The sequence below is a fragment of the Giraffa tippelskirchi genome, chromosome 12, assembly GCF_054371585.1.
Source record: "Giraffa tippelskirchi isolate mGirTip1 chromosome 12, T2T-mGirTip1v1.2.pri, whole genome shotgun sequence".
NCBI lineage: Eukaryota > Metazoa > Chordata > Mammalia > Artiodactyla > Giraffidae > Giraffa > Giraffa tippelskirchi.
The window spans coordinates 35766174-35784234 of NC_137286.1; the positions used below are offsets into that span (position 1 = coordinate 35766174).

At 40.2% G+C, this 18061-nt stretch overlaps 1 protein-coding gene across 30 annotated transcripts in view; it reads left to right on the plus strand.

The window, feature by feature from the left end:
* Positions 1-18061, plus strand: part of SCAPER (S-phase cyclin A associated protein in the ER) — a 407833-nt gene that overhangs the window by 363015 nt on the left and 26757 nt on the right. For all 30 annotated transcript variants that reach the window (XM_081549564.1, XM_081549573.1, XM_081549582.1 and 27 more), the window contains 2 exons: positions 10444-10681; positions 16821-16970. In XM_081549564.1, coding sequence (XP_081405690.1) covers positions 10444-10681; positions 16821-16970 — 388 coding nt within the window. The remainder of the gene's footprint in view (positions 1-10443; positions 10682-16820; positions 16971-18061) is intronic.

Consider the following 18061-nt stretch of genomic DNA (forward strand, 5'->3'; position numbering starts at 1 on the left):
ATAAAAACACTAATTTGAAAAGATACATGCACCCCAGTGTTTATAGCATCCTTACTTTCAGTAGCCAAGATATGGAAGCAACCTAAGTGTTCCTTAACAGATGAATGAAGAAAGGTACATGCGCACCTACACATATGCACAATGGAATACTACTTAGCCATAAAAAATGGAAATTTGCCATTTCCAACAACATGATTAGACCTGGCAGGTATTATGCTTAGTGAAATAAGTGACACTGAGAAAGACTAATACTGTATATTACCACTAATATGGGCTTCCCTGATAGCTCAGTTGGTAAAGAACCCGTGTGCAATGCAGGAGACCCCAGTTCAATTCCTAGGTTGGGAAGATCTGCTGGAGAAGGGATAGGCTACCCACTCCAGTATTCTTGGGCTTCCTTTATGGCTCAGCTGGTAAAGAATCCACCTCTGATGCAGGACACCTGGGTTCGATCCCTGGGTTGGGAGAAGCCCCTGGAGAAGGGAAAGGCTACCAACTTCAGTATTCTGGCCTGGAGAATTTATATGTGGAATCTAAAAAGTAAAGCAAATGAAAGAATATAACAAAACAGAAACAGACTCACATATATAAAGAACAAATTTGTGATTACTAGTGGAGAGAAGGAAGGGAAGAGGGGCAATAGAGACATAGGGGATTAAGACATACAAACTACTATGTAAAATAAACTACAAGGATATATTGTGCAACACAGGGGATACAGCCAATATTTTATAATAGCTTTAAATGGAATATAATCTATAAAAATTTTTAACCACTACCTTGTACACTTGATATACAATTGATATTGATTTATTACATAATACTATAAATCAACTATACTTCAATAAAAATTAAATAAAAATCTTGAAGTTCACAAGACACAGTAAAAGCACTGCTAATGGGAAAGTATATAGCTGTAAACATTTACACTAAAGAAACATCTCAAATCAAGAAATTAACTATATAACTTAAGGAACTGGAAAAGGAAGAACAAACTAAACCCAAGGCTAGCAGAAAAGAGAAAATTAAAATTATAGTATAGATCAGAGAAGTAGAGAATAAGATAGCAATGAAGATAATCAGTGAAACCAAAAGTTGGTTCTTTGTAAAGATCAATAGAATTGATAAACTTTTAGCTAAATGAACTAAAAAAAGAGAATTCTCAAATTACTAAAATCAGAAATAAAAATTGGGTGCTCTGTTTGACAGCACACAGACCAAAATTAGAATGACACAAAGATTACCATAGTTCTTGCACAAGAGTGACACTCAAATTCTTAAAGCATTTTTTTATAGTTATAGGTACAGTATTATATATTTGCAATTTATGAGAGTAGATTTTAAGCATTCTACCCCAAAAAAGATAACTGTATGAGGTAATAAATGTTTTAACTTGATGATGGGCATCATTTCACAATGAATATGTATATCAAATCATCATGTTTTATACAGTAAATGTTATAATTTTGTCAGTTATATTTCAGTAAAACAGGGATGGGGAGAATGAAAATGGTATGTACTACCAATTTTACAGAAATAGAAAGGATTATAAGAGAATGCCATTAACAATGTATACCAGCAAACTGAATAATCTAGATGAAATGGATCGATTCCTAGAAGCATGATACCTACCAAGATGAAATCACAAAGAAATAGAAAATCTGAATAGACGTGTAACTAGTAAGGAGACTGAATCAGTAATCAAAAGTCTCCAAAGGAAAATCCTGGACCTAATGGCTTCACTGATGGGTTTTACCAAACATTTAAAGAACTAGCACCAGTCCTTCTCAAAATTTTCCAAAAAATTGAAGAGTAGAGATCTTTATAACTTACTCTGTGAAGCCAGCATTATCCTGATTCCAAAACCAGACAAAGACACAAGAGAAAATTCCAGATTGATATTCCTTTTGAACACTGATGTAAAAATCCTCAACAGAATGCTACCACACCAAACTCAGCAGCATGTTTAAAGGATTATACACCATGATGAAGTGGGATTTGTTCCTAGAGTGCAGTAATGATTCCACATATGAACATCAATCAATTTAATAGATCACATTAACAGAATGAAGGCAGGGGTAACATGGTCATCTCAATCTATACAGAAAAACATTTGATAAATTTCAACACTCTTTCATGAAAAGAAAACAATACTCAACAAACTAGGAATAGAAATAAACTATCTCCACATAATACAAGCTTTTCCTCTAACATCAGGATAAGGCAAGGATGCCCACTTCTGCCACATCTATTCAACATAGTACTGGAAGTTTGAGCCAAAGCAATTAGGTAAGGAAAAGAAATAAAAGGCATGGAAACTGGAAGGGAAGGAGTGCAAATTTGCTGTTTGTAGATGATACGATCTTATAGATAGAAAACCCTAAAGATTCCACGCACACAAAAACCCGTTAAGACTAATTGAATTCAATAAACAACAATACAAAGCTCACAAGAATTAGTTGCATTTCTATAACAGTGAATAGGAAAATTCACTGAAAAGGAAATTATGAAAATTCCATTTATAATAGCATCAAAAAGAATAAAATACTTAGGAATTAACCAAGAAGATGGAAGACTTGTGCAATGAAAAGTACAAAACATTACCAAAAGAAATTAAAGAAGAAATAAATTGGAAACACATCCCATGTTCATGGATTACAAAACTTAATGTTGTGAAGATGTTGCTACACAAAGCAGTCTCTAGATTACTTGCAGTCTCTATCCAAATCCCAAAGACTCTCTTTTGTAGAAATAGAAAAGCCCATCCTTAAATTGTATGGAATCTCAAGGGACTCCACATAACCAAAACAGTTTTGAAAAAGAACAACGAAGTGGGAGGACTCACGCTCCCTGATTTCAAAATTTACTACAATGCTACAGTAACAAAATAGTGTGGTAATGGCATGAATACAGACATATATAACAATGGAATAGGACAGAGAGCCCAGACTTAAACCCTTGCACGTATAGTCAAATGATTTTTGACAAAGGTTCCAAGACCATTGAACAGAAAAGGACAGTCTTTTAACTGGATATCCATAAGCAAAACAATGAAGCTGGGCACTTACCTAACATCTTAATTTAAGATGGATCAGAGACCTAAATGTAAGACATAGAATGATAAACACCTTGAAGAAAAGACAGGGCAAAAACTTCCTGACATTGGGTTTAGCAAGGATTTCTTTGGATATGACACCAGAGGCACAGGCAATAAAAGAAAAAGTAGACAAATTGGATTGCATGAAAATTTTTTGGTTTGTGCATCAAAAGAATATCAATAGAGTAAGGAAGCAATCCAGAGAATGGGGGGAAATATTTGCAAGTCATATATCAGTTACATGATATCTGATATTCAGGAACTATGGAAAACTCCTAAAACTCAACAACAGCAAAATAACCACATTTTAAAAATGGGCAAAGAACTTGAATAGAGATTTCTCCAAAGAAGTAGTACAAATTGATCAATAAACACATGAAAAAATGCTCAGCATCTTTATAGGGAAATGCAAATCAAAGCTACGATCAGGTATCACTTCACACCCATTGAAATGGCTACTATAAAAAAAGTACCAAGTTTTGGTGAGGATGTGGAGAAACTGAAACCCTTGTGCATCATTGGTGGGAATGTAAAATGGTATAGCTGCTGTGGAAAATATTATGGCAGTTCCTTAAAAATTCAAAGTAGAATTACCATATGATTAAGAAATTCCACTTCTGTTTATATATCCATAAGAATTGAAAACAGGGTTTTGAAGATATATTTATACATACAGGTTCATAGCAGCATTATTCACAGTAGCTAAAATGGAAGCAACCCAAGTGTCCATAAGTGGATGATTGATAAAATATGATGTATACATATAATGGAATATTGTGCAGCCTTAAAAAGGAAGGAAATTCTACCATATGCACACTGTGGATGAACCTTGAGGACATTATGCTAAGTAAAATAAGCCAGTCACAAAAAGACAAATAGTATATAATGATTCCACTTATCTTACATACATAGAGATCAGAATTATGGACACAAGGTAGAATGGTACATGCCAGGGGGAGAAGGAATGGAGAGTTATTATTTAATGAGTATAGAGTTTCAGTTTTACTAATGAATGAGTTATGGAGATGGTTGGTAGTGATGGTTGTATAACATTATGAATGTATGTAATACCATTAAACTGTACATTTAAAAACAGTTAAGATGGTACACTTTATGTGTATTTTACCACAATGGAAAAAAATTGGGGATGGGTGTAGATAATAGCTCTGCCAAAGGTATCTGTATCCTAATCCTCAGAAACTATAAATGTGTTATCTCACATGGCAGAAGGAATTTGCAAAAATGATTAAGTTAAATATTTTGAGATAGAGAGTGTAGTCTTGATTACCCAGGTGGGCCCAGTGTAATCATACAGATCCTTGTAAGTGAGAGAAGGAAGCAGAAAAGTCAGTGTTAAGAGAGGGATTTGAAGATGCTGTGCTGCTGGCTTTGAAAATGGAAGAAAGGGCCAGAAACCAAGGAATGCACTATACTCTAGAAGTTGTAAAAAGCAAGGAAAAAAATTCTCTCCTACAGCCTCCAAAAGGAACAAAGCTCTGGTAACACTTTGATGTTAGCCTAGTGAGGCTTATTTTGGATTTTTGACCCCCAGAATTTTAAGAGAAATAAAAATAAATTTGTGTTGTTTTTCAACAGCTGCTTGCTTGCATACCTGCTCAGTTGCTCAGTCTTGTTCAGCTCTTTGTGACTCCATGGATTGTAGCCCACCAGGCTCTGTCCACAGAATAGTCCAGGCAAAAATGCTGTAGTGGGTTGCCATTTCCTACTCCATGGGATCTTCCCAACCCAGGAATTGAACTCGCGTCTCCTGTATTGGCAGGTGGATTCTTTACCACTGCGAAGCCCTTTGAACAACTAGCTCGTGATAATTTATTCCAGCAGTGGTAGGAAACTGATGCATATACCTGCCCTTATTAGACTTGTTCTTCAGTCACTAAGTCATGTCCAACTCTTTGAGACCCCATGGACTACTGCATGCCAGGCTTCCTTGTCCTCTACTCTTTCCCAGAATTTGCTTAAATTCATGTCCATTGAGTCGGTGATGCTATCTTACCATCTTATCCTCTGTCACTCTTTTGCCTTCAATCTTTCCCAGCATCAGGGTCTCTTCCAGTGAGCGGGCTTGTTGCATCAGGTGGCCAAAGTATTGGAGCTTCAGCTTCAGCATTAGTCCTTCCAATGAGTTTTCAGGGTTGATTTCCTTTAGGATTGACTGGTTTGATCTCCATGCTGTCCAAGGGACTCTCAAGAGTCTTCTTAAGCACCACAATTCGAAAGCAGCACTTCTTTGGTGCTCAGTCTTCTTTATGGTCCAACTCTCACATCTGTACATGACTATTGGAAAAACCATAGCTTTGACTATACGAACCTTTGTCAGCAAAGTGATGTCTTTGCTTTTTAATATGCTGTCTAGGTTTGTCATAGCTTTCCTTCCAAGGAGCAAGCATCTTTTAATTTCATGGCTTCAGTCACCATCTGCAGTGATTTTGGAGTTCAAGAAAATAAAATCTGTCACAGTTTCCATTGTTTCCCCTTCTGTTTTCTATGAAGTGATGGGACTGGGTGCTATGATCTTAGTTTTCTGAATGTTGTATTTTAAGCCAGCTTTTTCACTCTTCTCTTTCACCTTCATCAAGAGGCTTTTTAGTTCCTCTTCACTTTCTGCCATTTGAGTGGTATCATCTGTATATTTGAGCTTGTTGATATTTCTCCTGGCAATCTTGATTCCAGCTTGTGAGTCATCCAGCCCGGCATTTCACATGATGTACTCTGCATATAAGTTAAATAAGCAGGGTGACAATATACAGCCTTGACGTACTCATTTCCCAATTTTGAACCAATCAGTTCTTCCATATAAGGTTCTAACTGTTGCTTCTTGACCTGCATACATGTTTCACAGGAGACAAGTAAGATGTTCTTGTACCCATCTCTTTAAGAATTTTCCACAGTTTGTTGTGATCGACACAGTTAAAGGCTTTTGTGTAGTTAGTGAAGCAGAAGTAGATGTTTTTCTGGAATTCTCTTGCTTTCTCTATGGTCCAAAGGATGTTAGCAATTTGCTCTCTTTCTTCTGCCTTTCTGAAACCCAGCTTGTACATCTAGAAGTTCTTACTTCACATACTGCTGAAGCCTAGCTTGAAGTATTTTGAACATAACCTTGTTAGCATATGCAATGAGCATAGTTGTATGGTAGTTTGTGCAGTCTTTGGCATTGCCCTTCTTTGGGATTGGAATGAAAACTGACCTTTTCCAGTTCTGTGGCCACTGCTGAGTTTTCCAAATTTGCTAACATATTGAGTGACATAGGGGATAGTATGAAAAGGCTCCTATTAGACTGTAACCTTCTGTAAGGCAAGGGCCTGGTCTTCCTTGTCTTTGCATCACAGGTGGTCATTGTTCCTGGAGCATGAGCACTTTGGCTTTTTAAGCAAAGAGTATATGACAGATAATCATGTCCCTTTTGCTCACCACAGAGTCTGATGAATGATGATATTCCTGGATACAGGTCCGCTTTCTCAGACTATCCCAGGACATAAGATCCTACAGCTGGAATACGTCTCTAAGAAATAATTCACTTCTCCTGGAACAGTGAAGTTCCCATTCGTCATTGGGCGGGACAGTGACTTAACTCCATCCACCCGAAGCCCTGTGCAAACCTTTGGGCAGAGTGTTCTGGGTTCAGAGACTAAAATTGGAGGTTCTAACAAGATGCCTCAGGGATTCTAGATCTAAAGAAGGAAGCAAAGGCCAAATCCCAGAAGCTCAGAGAGCTGTCTAGAAGATCACCAGCACTGAAGGGTGTCAGGGTGGTTGTTACCAAACCAGAGATCTGGGACCAGGGATACGAGAGCCAGCAAGCCAAGAACAAATGGGAAAGAGGGTGTTATAGTGTCTGCAATTCTCACAGCTGCCTTTTTGGGCCAAATAGGACTTAATACATAGTGGTTTAAAATATCAAAGATGGAATGGATGACACTTGATTCATACCCACACAAATTACTGCTTTTTTGCCTAGCTATACTCTCCTTTAAGGCAAAGTAGGGTTTTCAAGAACTGTGCAGGAGTACTGATGGCCCAGTTATAGTTTTTCCTAATTGAATGTAGCTTTTAATGAACAGAAATGAGTATACCTAATTTTAGAGACCAAACAAAAACACTTTAAAATCCAGTAAAATTGAGAAGTTCTTAGGGTGTAACATACAAAATTTCAGATCTGATTTTTCATATCTTCCATGTGTTTTGAAAAGAAAACTTTATAACCTGTGCCTGATATGAATAAGGCCTTTTACTTTTTTATTATAAACATTTAGGCTTAAAGTGATTATAGCTGACATTTAAGACCAACAGGAGCCAGTGGCCTGTTCATGGACAAATTATCTGTATTTCAGACTAAATCAAAAGTAAACATTCTCTAAAGTCCTTTCAGGTCTACATTTGTCCTGTGGAAGTCAAATGAAGTCAACAAGCCCTCTCTCTCCCTTCCACTCTGTATATTCTGTAGTCTCACTTTGAAATGAATCATCCTTTCCACAAAGCAATATTATATACATTTTGAACCATTTCCACATCTGAGTTCTTGAATGCTAATTTAACTGATTTTTCTGAATCAGCATTTTTATTTCATCAGAAGAATATTGCAAAAGATCCTAAGTTATGTTGTTTTATAGTTTAATGTTTTCCTAATGGGGGGTGGGGGTGGGGAAGGGGTGGAGAGAAACTATGATCTTCACTTGCTGCCTTTTTAAAAAATTTATTCTTTTGAAGAAATAGTAGCAGTGAAGTCTTGTTATTTTATAAACGCTTGCAAAAATTAACTATTACAAAGTGTTCTAAATGATAATGCTATATCCCTGAATATCTGCATTTGAATATGCTGATAATCAGTTTAAAAACAGCACAGGCAGTAAAGTGGAGGTCACCATGCTGAATCACAGAGCAAATTGCAGAAAAACTCCTGTCACCAGCCATGATGTCACTCAGCTCCAAGTTTCTGAAGGCCTATTAGAAATTAACTTTAGGGAGCAATGTCTTCTGACTTGTCATTGGTTCTAACAGGCATTGGTTAAACAAACACAGACTCCTTTTTGGAATCTATTTAATAAACTCAGGCACATTAATCTCCACTTGGAGAGATTAATCTCTACTCAGTCTTGAGTCAGGGTCTGACCCCTAACTCTTAGGGCTATAATGGAAGGAAGGGCAAACTGAACTGACATTAGTTAACAGTTTGTATTAAGGTTCAAATATATCTCTAAGCAAATAAATAACATTTCTTAACTTTTTGTTTTATTGAGTCCTATAAGACAGAAAGTATCCCTCCATGATGATGCAGAATTACATTACAATCTATGTAATTTGTTTAACAGTGTTCAAGTTATCCCAAGATTTGATTTAAGAGAAGACATGGAGATAAAAGAAGAGGTCACCTCCTATTTGGCCTAGATGTTTTGGTGTTTGGACAAAGCACCACCTTTAAAGGGTCAGAATTTTTGGTGGTACCCCTGCCTTTGCCACTGACAAATGTTTGTGACCTCAAACATCTCACTGAATCTCTGACGGTCTCAGTTTGTCATGTGTGCAATCAGGAGAACCATACCTTCGCCACCAACTATGAAGACCTAGGAATGAGGCACGGTGGAAGGTGTGAGTGTAGTTAGCAGGTCCTGCCGTGCAGATGAGATGGTAGTATCTCATAAGAGCTGCTTTCTTGAGAAGAGAACAAGTGTCAGTGCCATGCCACGTTCTTAGCAAGACCAGAAACAGTGCACATTCAGGAAGTGCTTACTATGGTTATGAATGAAACTCGGATGAAACTAGCAAATCAGAATGAATAAAATAATCCCTTTAGGAATAAGTTATGGATTAGAAAACCAGATGAGATACTAGAAACTTGCCAGCCAGCACTTTCAAATTTGTAATGACTTAGTGGCATCTCTTCTGTGCTTCTGGGCAAGTTTATGAGATAAGCATAGATCTTCAGTGCCTCTCTCCCCTTCTAGATTCCTGTTGAAAGGAACAATAACAGTAGAAAAGGGAAGGTCAGGAGGAACCTGAGTTAGTGTTGAAAGTAGGGAAGGGCATCAACCTGTGACAGAAGTGTAAAGACATGTTATCCCGTGAAGGAAGGTGACTGACCCACTTGGAACAGCACCGAGGGACCTGAGCATCTGTGCAGTGGGTAGAACACATGGCTGCCGCAGCTACTGACCTTCCATCTCCAATTCAAACCCTGGGGAGAAACCGTGAGGCCTTCTTTCCAGGCATTTCAGCACAAAAATCTCCCTCCATTCCATTAGCTCTGACAGTGACACGTGCCATCCCCAAACCTTGCTGAACCATCAGAGGAATAAATTGTACCCCTTACCTTAGACCTGTTCACCCTTGAGCCAGAGTGAATAGGAAGGGCGCCCCACCTGAAGCATGTTGGCTGTGAGAAGGGGAGAGAAACCTGGATGTAGTTTCTAGGGGGAAAAGAAGAGTGAATGAATGCTTGCCAGGCGCACTTACTTATTAAACTGTAGGCTCATGGTCACTAGATACTTCATGTATACCTGAGTTCAAGAGTGAGATAAATTTAGCAAACCCTCACCAATGCAATGGACTTCATGTCCATTGCAAACTCCAGGAGATGGTGAGGGGCAGGGAGGCCTGGTGTGCTGCAGTCTGTGGGATCACAAAGAGTCAGGCACGACTTGGCGACTGAACAACAACACTTCCCATTGACTTTAGGAATTGTTTGCCACTACCATTGCTTCTTGCTTATCCAGAGCATTGCCTGCCATTGTTGCTAAGCTGGTTTGTACAAAGCTAATCCAGCACCAGCTTGTTCTTAGGAGTCTGGCCCCTGCAACCTGTCCTGCCAGTGCTCCTTGATGACAGAACTGTGCCTTCAAAAGCAGTTGAAGTGTCTCCTGTTACAGTATACCAGCACACTACTGGGTTTTTGAGGCCTCATACTTTCCTAATAACTGCTTCCCCTGAGAAGACCCCCTTGTGTATCCAGAAAGAAAGCCATGGTGTTCCTGACTTCTAGGTCTCAGCAGCTCTCATGGACTCTGTCCAGTTCCTGCAGACCTGGAGTCTAAACACAGTGGGGCTGCCCAGACTGCAAAGGGCCCAGGGGCAATAGCGGCCTCAGCACTGGCTGCAGAGTGCTCCCTTGCCACTGGCGCAGCAGCCTAGCCTCCCAGCTGGAGAAAAGGGCCGGCCACAGTGCACCGGGGCGGGGGAGGGCTGTCTTCATTCCTTGAGGTTTCTTGTTACCTCCCTACACAACTCACATGGTTTGCTTTTAACGGTCTACTTGTCTTGTTCCATTTGACCTGTAAAAATGCTAACATCCTTTAAGTAGATTTCTCTTAAAGAGTTGAATGTTTCTTTGTCAGGTCGTACAGCATATTTGATGATAATCGCCAGGATCCCACAGGGCTGACAGCTGCTCTTCAGGCCACAGACCTGGCTGGAGTTCTGCACATGCTCTACTGCGTCCTCTTCCACGGCACCATCTCGGACCCCAGCACTGCCAGTCCCAAGGAGAGTTACACTCAGAACACAGTCCAAGTGGCCATCCAGAGTTTGCGTTTCTTCAACAGCTTCGCAGCTCTTGATCTGCCTGCTTTCCAGGTACCAGGAGTTGGTTAACCAACCGAGAGTTAATAATTTTATGTAGATATGATGAGAGGTTCTTCTCCAGGATTGGAGTGTCAGGAATAAGCTACAATAATGGGAATTACAGTACATGCTATTTGTTAAGCGACTGTATTCTAGGAACTGTATTAAGTGCTCTGCATATGTTTTCTTATTTATTCTCATGACTGCCCTCCAAAATATTATTATACCCATTTTACAGATGGGAAAGCTGGCAGTAGTTAAGTAATTTCCCAGGGTTATACATAGCTGAGCCAGGACTGGTACCCATGGTTATATGAACCCCAGCCTATGCCACTCTGCTATTTACAAATCTTCTGTCTTGATTTCTTTAGAAAAACCATTATCATCCTATAAACATTTAAATATTAAGGAAAGTAATGGTTTCTTATATAAACAGAACCAAAATTAGATAAATTGTTTTGATTGATGACTTTCTGTGGATGATTTAACTGACTGGTGTCCAATGTAAAGTGCATGTGTAGTTAAATGTGCAAACCCCTATAAATTAAGTTTTTATAGCCAAAGAAAGAAAAATTGCTTTATGCTATAACACCAGACTGTCAGCTTAGAAACAGTTTTTTTTTCATGTAGGAAATTTAATTTTCAAAAACACTGAACCTTTGGAACAGAGCAAGCCCCAAGGAGTAGACTTTCTCTTTCAGTTTATTAACTGTCAAGTGATTTCATTAAAAAAGGAACAAACTTGGCAGATGATGAACCCATAATTTAGATGAATTGCTTTGCTCAAAGGGAAAAAGGTTACAGAGATACAAATGTATGAAAAGTGTGGTCTTTGGCCATTGCAAAATGGAAGAAACACTTCTATTTTGTAGCTAGTGACAAATGTGTAATTCTTGTCTTCCCATTGTTCCCTTGACAGCTGGAAATTATGAGTCAATTGTATCATTGGATTCAGTATCTTTCAACTTTGTAGAGTTAGTTTATCCCTCCCAAGAACAGAAGTCTCTTCCTTGGGTTAATGCTTTTCAGTTTTCAAAACACTTAAACTAGCCTGAGGTGGTAACTACACAATATGTAAAGCTCCGAGAGGTTACAGCTGCACCTTTAACAAGAGAAATTGCCAGTGGCTCTTGCCTCTGGGTTGAACATAGCATTTGTGTTTTATGAAGACCCAACCCCACTATGTTGTATCTGGAAACAGCTTGGAAATCAAGATATGCTCATTTTCTGTCCTCAGAATATGGAGACCAACAGGCTACCCATCGGCTAGATCCAACTAGAATGATTTCTTTTGTTACCAGGGATTGTGAAAAGCAAATAACAAATAAAAAATATTCCTCAGTTTCTGGTTTTATGGGTCTTCTGACCAGGTTTTATATTGCTGCAGGGGGCATACACGAGCATTTCCATTAAGTGGACCATTCCATCAGTCACTGCGTGTCAGGGAGCCCCAGGTCCCTGCCCCACCCGCACACCTCCGTGAGCTCACAGCCTGTGCAGCCTCACTCAGAAGAACCACGCAACTCCTTCCAGCTCCGCTCCCTCGGGGCCTTTAGGCACAAAGGCCAGTAATGTGAGAAAAATAAAAAATCTATTTCTGGAGCTCTTCATGCCAAACTAAGATAAAAACCAAGATTTCTCCTCTCCAGCTCCTTGCCTCATCGAGCCCAAAATATACCCCCTACTTGAACCACGTTTGCTTCAACCAACCACAGGAAAGATACCAAGGTGACTCAGGAGTGTTCCAGCCATTCTTAGAGTGAAATGCCTGCCTCCTGAGTGGAATGTCTTTTCTTTGCTGGTTCCCAACCGTTCTTTTGCTTCTTTCTCCTCTGTGCTTCCTGTTACTCCATGTTTCTCTTAATTCTTCCCTGCTGTATCTTCTTTTCTTGATCTCTTTCCTGACTCCCCTGTCTTCTTTTATTTTACTCAATTTTGCCATCACTATTTCTCATTTTCTCCCCAGACATTGTTTCCACGTTCCCTTTTCCCCTTAACCGTGGGCCAGGAAAGCCTGCAGGGGCCTTTCCTCTTGGCTGCCATCCTTTTGGTGCTCAGAGTCTAGCACATGTTTTTCTCTTACTCTCATACATCAGGATGTGCAGGGACCCAGAGGCCTGGAATTGCTAGCCTCAGGGCCTTTAACACATCTACCAGTGATTCTACGTGATTACCTTATTGCACCAGTTACTTTTATCCATTTGAAAAACAAACTTAGTGGGGTAAACAGCAACCATTTTATCTTGATCATAGATTCTGTGGGTCCGCAATTCCAGCAGGGCTTTTAACAGTGGGGGTGGCTTGTCACTACTCCACGATGTAGGGCTTCCGCTGAGGGGCTTGAATCCTGGGGTGGGGAGTGTGGAGAGGAGGAGCAAGTTGACTCAGATAGCTGGGAACTGAAATTAGCTGGCGGCTCCTTCACTCTCATATTTTATGCCCAGGAATCCTCAAAGACCAGGTTCACCAGGACTACTGGCCATAGACTCTACATATGGCGTCTCTATGTGACTTGGGCTTCTCAGAACATCATTGTGTCTGTGCTCTCAGTAGGAGTGTCCTGAGAGGAAACTTCTGGAAAACATGTGCTCCCCAAGGACCAGGCAGAAGCTGTATGGCTTTTTATGACCTAGCCTCTGAAGTGGTATAGTTATATATCAGCCATACTCTATTGGTTACAGCTTTCCAGATTCAAGAGAAGACATAGGTCCCTACTCTCAAAGCGAGGACTGGCAAAGATTTATAGTCATTTTCTTAACCAACCACTGTAGTCTGTTTAGCATGCTAAAGCAAAACATCTTTCCACACAGACGTCATTGATGTAGATAGACATCTGATCAAGCGTGCAGTGCTCAAGTAAATGTGATACAAATATACAATATTTGCATTGTAAAGCGATGGTAAGTTTGGGAGAAAAGTATTTTTATGATAGATATGGTCAGAGAAGCTCATATTCTAGTTCATTAAAACAACTTATTGTCAAAAGTGAGATTTTAGGAACTGTGTTTATAATAAGCACAGGACCGCTTCTTGGCCTTTTGGCTAAGATCAAGTATAACAAACACAGAAAAAGAGACTAGATACAGTATGGGTCTGACCTCAGAAAAAATCTGGGAGACAATTTATGAATTGCCCAGAAGGATCAAAGGAACTGATGAAGAAAACTGAAATGAGATCAGTGGTCTGACCCTCTGAAAAGTTAGACAAGACATGAGACATGTCGACAGGGTGAGTCCCAGTGCATCACAACAATGCATCTCTGTAGGGCTGTTACGGAGAAACATCCTCATCAAGACCTCTGGGTCTGGAGTCAGACTGACCTGAATTTGAGCCATCACGCTACCAAGTTGTATGACTTTAGACAAGTCATATTAGTCCTTAAAATTCAGTTTCTTATTTTTAAAATAGAGATTAAGAACACTTACCTCACAACATAAGGATTAAATGAGACTACATAAAAGCACTCTGCTAGCTAGCTTGCTGCTTGGAAGGAAAGCTATGACAAACCTAGACAGCATATTAATAAGCAGAGACATCACTTTGCTGACAAAGGTCCATATAGTCAAAGCTATGGTTTTTTCAGTAGTCATGTATGGATGTGAGTTGTTCAGTTGCTCAATTGTGTCCGACTCTGCAACCCCATGGACTACAGCACGCCAGGCTTCCCTGTCCTTCACCTTCTCCCAGAGTTTGCTCAAACTCATGTCCATTGAGTCGGTGATGCCATCCAAACATCTCGCCCTCTGTCATCCCCTTCTCCTCCCATCTTCAATCTTTCCCAGCATCAGAGTCTTTTCCAGTGAGTCAGTCCTTCACATCAGGTGGACAAAGTATTGGAGCTTCAGCTTCAGCATCAGTCCTTCCAATGAATATTCAGGGTTGATTTCTTTTAGGATTGACTGGTTTGATCTCCTTGCAGTCCAAGGGACTCTCAAGAGTCTTCTTCAACACCACAGTTCAAAAGCATCAGTTCTTCGGCGCTCAGACTTTTTTATGGTCCAGCTCTCACATCCGTAAAGGACTACTGGCAAAACCATAGCTTTGTCTACACAGACTTTTGTCGGCACAGTAATGTGAAAACTGGACCATGACGAAGGCTGAGCACCAAAGAATTGATGCTTTCGAACTGTGGTGCTGGAGAAGACTCTTGAGAATCCCTTGGACTAGCAAGGAGATTAAACCAGTCAATCCTAAAGGAAATCAACCCTGAATATTCATTGGAAAGACTGATGCTGAGGCTCTAATACTTTGGACACCTGATGCAAAGAGCCAGTTCATTGGAAAAGACCCTGATACTGCGAAAGATTGAAGGCAAGAGAAGAAGGGGGTGGCAGAGGATGAGATGGTTAGATAGCATCACTGACTCAATGGACATGAAGTTGAGCAAACTCCAGGAGATGGTAAAGGACAGAGGAGCCTGGTGTGCTGCAGCCCATGGGGTTGCAAAGAGTCAGACACGACCTAACGACTGAACAACAGCAACAAAACTAGCACATAGTAGGCTCTGTAGACTGACTCAGATTCCAAAGGGGTGAAGAATTTACCCAAACCATTGTGCAGGTGTTGAATCAGAAGGTAAGTTTTCAGTGCTGCATTCCCACTGTTCCTGTGCCTTTCTTCAGAGCCATAAACCTATGTAATTGTTTTGTGTGACAATGTGTTGCATAGCAGTAACAAAAGGTTATCCATTAGAATATTTTCTTGACTGTTTCCATTTCATTGTATACTAATAAGGCTGTCAAAATATTTTTCTCCCTTCAGCAAAGACTTTTATTTCACTCTGAATTCATATTGGCACAGATGGCCTTGAGATCCCAGATATTGTATATTGCATACTCTTTGACAGTTTTTACAATTGAAGGTGGTCTCAAGAAACAAATCAATGTACTGACTTGGCAATTAATTCTGGCTAAAAAGGAAATATGGTTTCCTTGAAAAATTGGTTTAATTTTTATATTCAAACTTGCATGCCCCTTGACCTGCTCTTATCAGTAAAGGTTAAACAGAGGGCACTGGGTCACAGCAAGCTGGACACAACTAATTAAATAAGGGCTGAGCTGAGAAGGTGTCACTCCTTGATTTAAAGGAGCAAGGCCCTCCTGAAGTCTCTTTGGGGCTTGAAAAACATTTTGTCTCGGTGCAATGAAACTGGGGCAGAAGGCACTCTTAAAATTTAGCAGTAATTTTGTTTCAACAGTATTAATTAAAAAGACTGTGTTTCACAACACTGTTAGGCAGAGTGAATTCATTGAAACTTCCAAGCTGCAACGTATCTGACCTGGTTCAAGCCAGCCAAGACCTCCAATCAAGAGATGAGTAAAACGCTGCCATATCCCACAGGCCAGCAGTGGTGCTTCATTCCAGTGTGGGCTGCGAGTGTATTCTGTGGGCTTCGCCTCTCCCCTTTGCCCTCCTGTCGCTCTGTCTGTTTGACATGTTTATTAAATAGAAGCTTCAGGCTGCACAGACAGACTCAGGCTCTCCTCCCTCGTCGCCTACCACTGGCAGCCCCTTGCCTGTCTTGAGAAAGGATCCCAGAAGCCTCGTAACTGAGGGGGTTTCATTGTTTGTTTTTTGGGGGGGAGATGTTTGTTGGGGATTTTTTACATTCTTTTGGGAGCTGTGGAACTATTTGAATAACTAGTTGTTATTTATATCTATTTTGTTTTTGAACTTAAGTAAATAATTAGAATTGTATTTTAATCCCCGCATATGAGGAAATATTTTCTCCTTCAAAAAAAAAGTATTGGAAGTTAGCTAAATGGTGGATTTGCAGGTGAATTTTAATATCTTTAAATTTTTTCAAGTTTTCTACAGTGAGACTATTTGTGCAATGAGAAAAAAATACCTCATTAAAAATGGGATAAATACTCATGCTTTAGATGAATAGCATCTTGATGCACATAGTACAGGCATCTGGTCTGCTATGTTCTATTTTGGTTTTTTTTTTTTCAGGTTAAGTGTTGCATTTATTACGGTCACTTATTAGAGCAGGAATCCTTGAACTGAGCTGTTAAGCATTATGCTTTCGAAATTTCATATGGTTTCCTGGCAGCGTGGCACAAAGTGCACAGGGCCCAGGCTTGCTTTGTGATTTGCAGCCCTGGCTCTGCCTGGCTGGGGAGTTCTAACTGCTCCTTGTCTTTGTCAGTCTATCGTAGGGGCAGAGGGCTTGTCCCTCGCGTTCCGGCACATCGCCAGCTCCCTGCTGGGCCACTGCAGCCACATCTCCTGTGAAAGCCTCCTTCATGAGGTCATCGTCTGTGTGGGCTACTTCACTGTCAACCACCCAGATAACCAGGTAAGGGGCCCAGGAACGTTCCTCAGACTGCTTCCCCAGCCCTGAGAGTGTGAGGTATTGGAGTGAGAAAAGGCAGGCGAGCCTGCTGGAACCCGTCTGTTCTGTGTGAGGCCCTTGAGCCAGGCTCCAGGGATATGTCTCTGGCTTCTCCTCTCTAGAAAGACGTGATCAGCCCTAGATCAGCACAAGGACCTCCTCTTAGAGCTATAAAAATAAAATATTTTTCATCAAATATTCTTGTTAAGCCACATAGAAGTGTTTCCTCCCTTACCATGTAGATTCTGATGCTTTATTCATTTTGTTTGTTTGTTTGGATGAAATAGATAACATCTTTCAACTTGTATCACTTTGCAAATAGCCTCGAGTCCGTTGATTTATGAAACTGCTCTTGGTCTTTGGCTTCTGCCAAGGTGCTTAAGAGGGTGCCAGATGGTGTTGGAGGGGAGCCTGAGAAGGCAGGGCTTGGGCCTTACTCCCTTGAATTACCCAGAATACTTTTGCTTTTAACTGTTCTATTTGGTTTCTGAGCAAGATTTCATTTGTAAATAGGGTTCTGTTGCCTTAAAATGTCGGGGAATCTGTTTTACAGATTTTATTTTAAAAATAACAATAATAAAGTACTTTATTTCTCCTTATTTTAAAAAAACATAGTTATGGCATAACGTATCAGATTGTAATTCCTGACAACCTAATTTATCTAAAGCCTCCTACTCAGCAACTCTAATTGTGTGGATTATATCTGAGAAAAAGGCCACCAAACAACCCTCACTCCAAGTTTCCTAATTTTTTATTTTAGGCAACTCTGTAATAAATGTGCTTACTAGGTTTATTAGCCTGCAGCAATCTAGACCAGGGCAGGAGAAGGACAGGAGAGAGTTGCAGTGCTAGAGCCAAACACAAGGTGAGAACCTACACACTAAGAGCTGATGAGACGGCCTATCTGATAAGGAGAAAGAGGACAGAAGAAACTAGACAAGCCCAAGAACTTAGCAGGTGTAGCCATCGGGGTTCACAGGGCCACTAACCCCAGTATTTTATTTCCCCAGATGATTGTTGATGCCCCCAGTGGTGACCCTGAGTGAGCAGGGGGG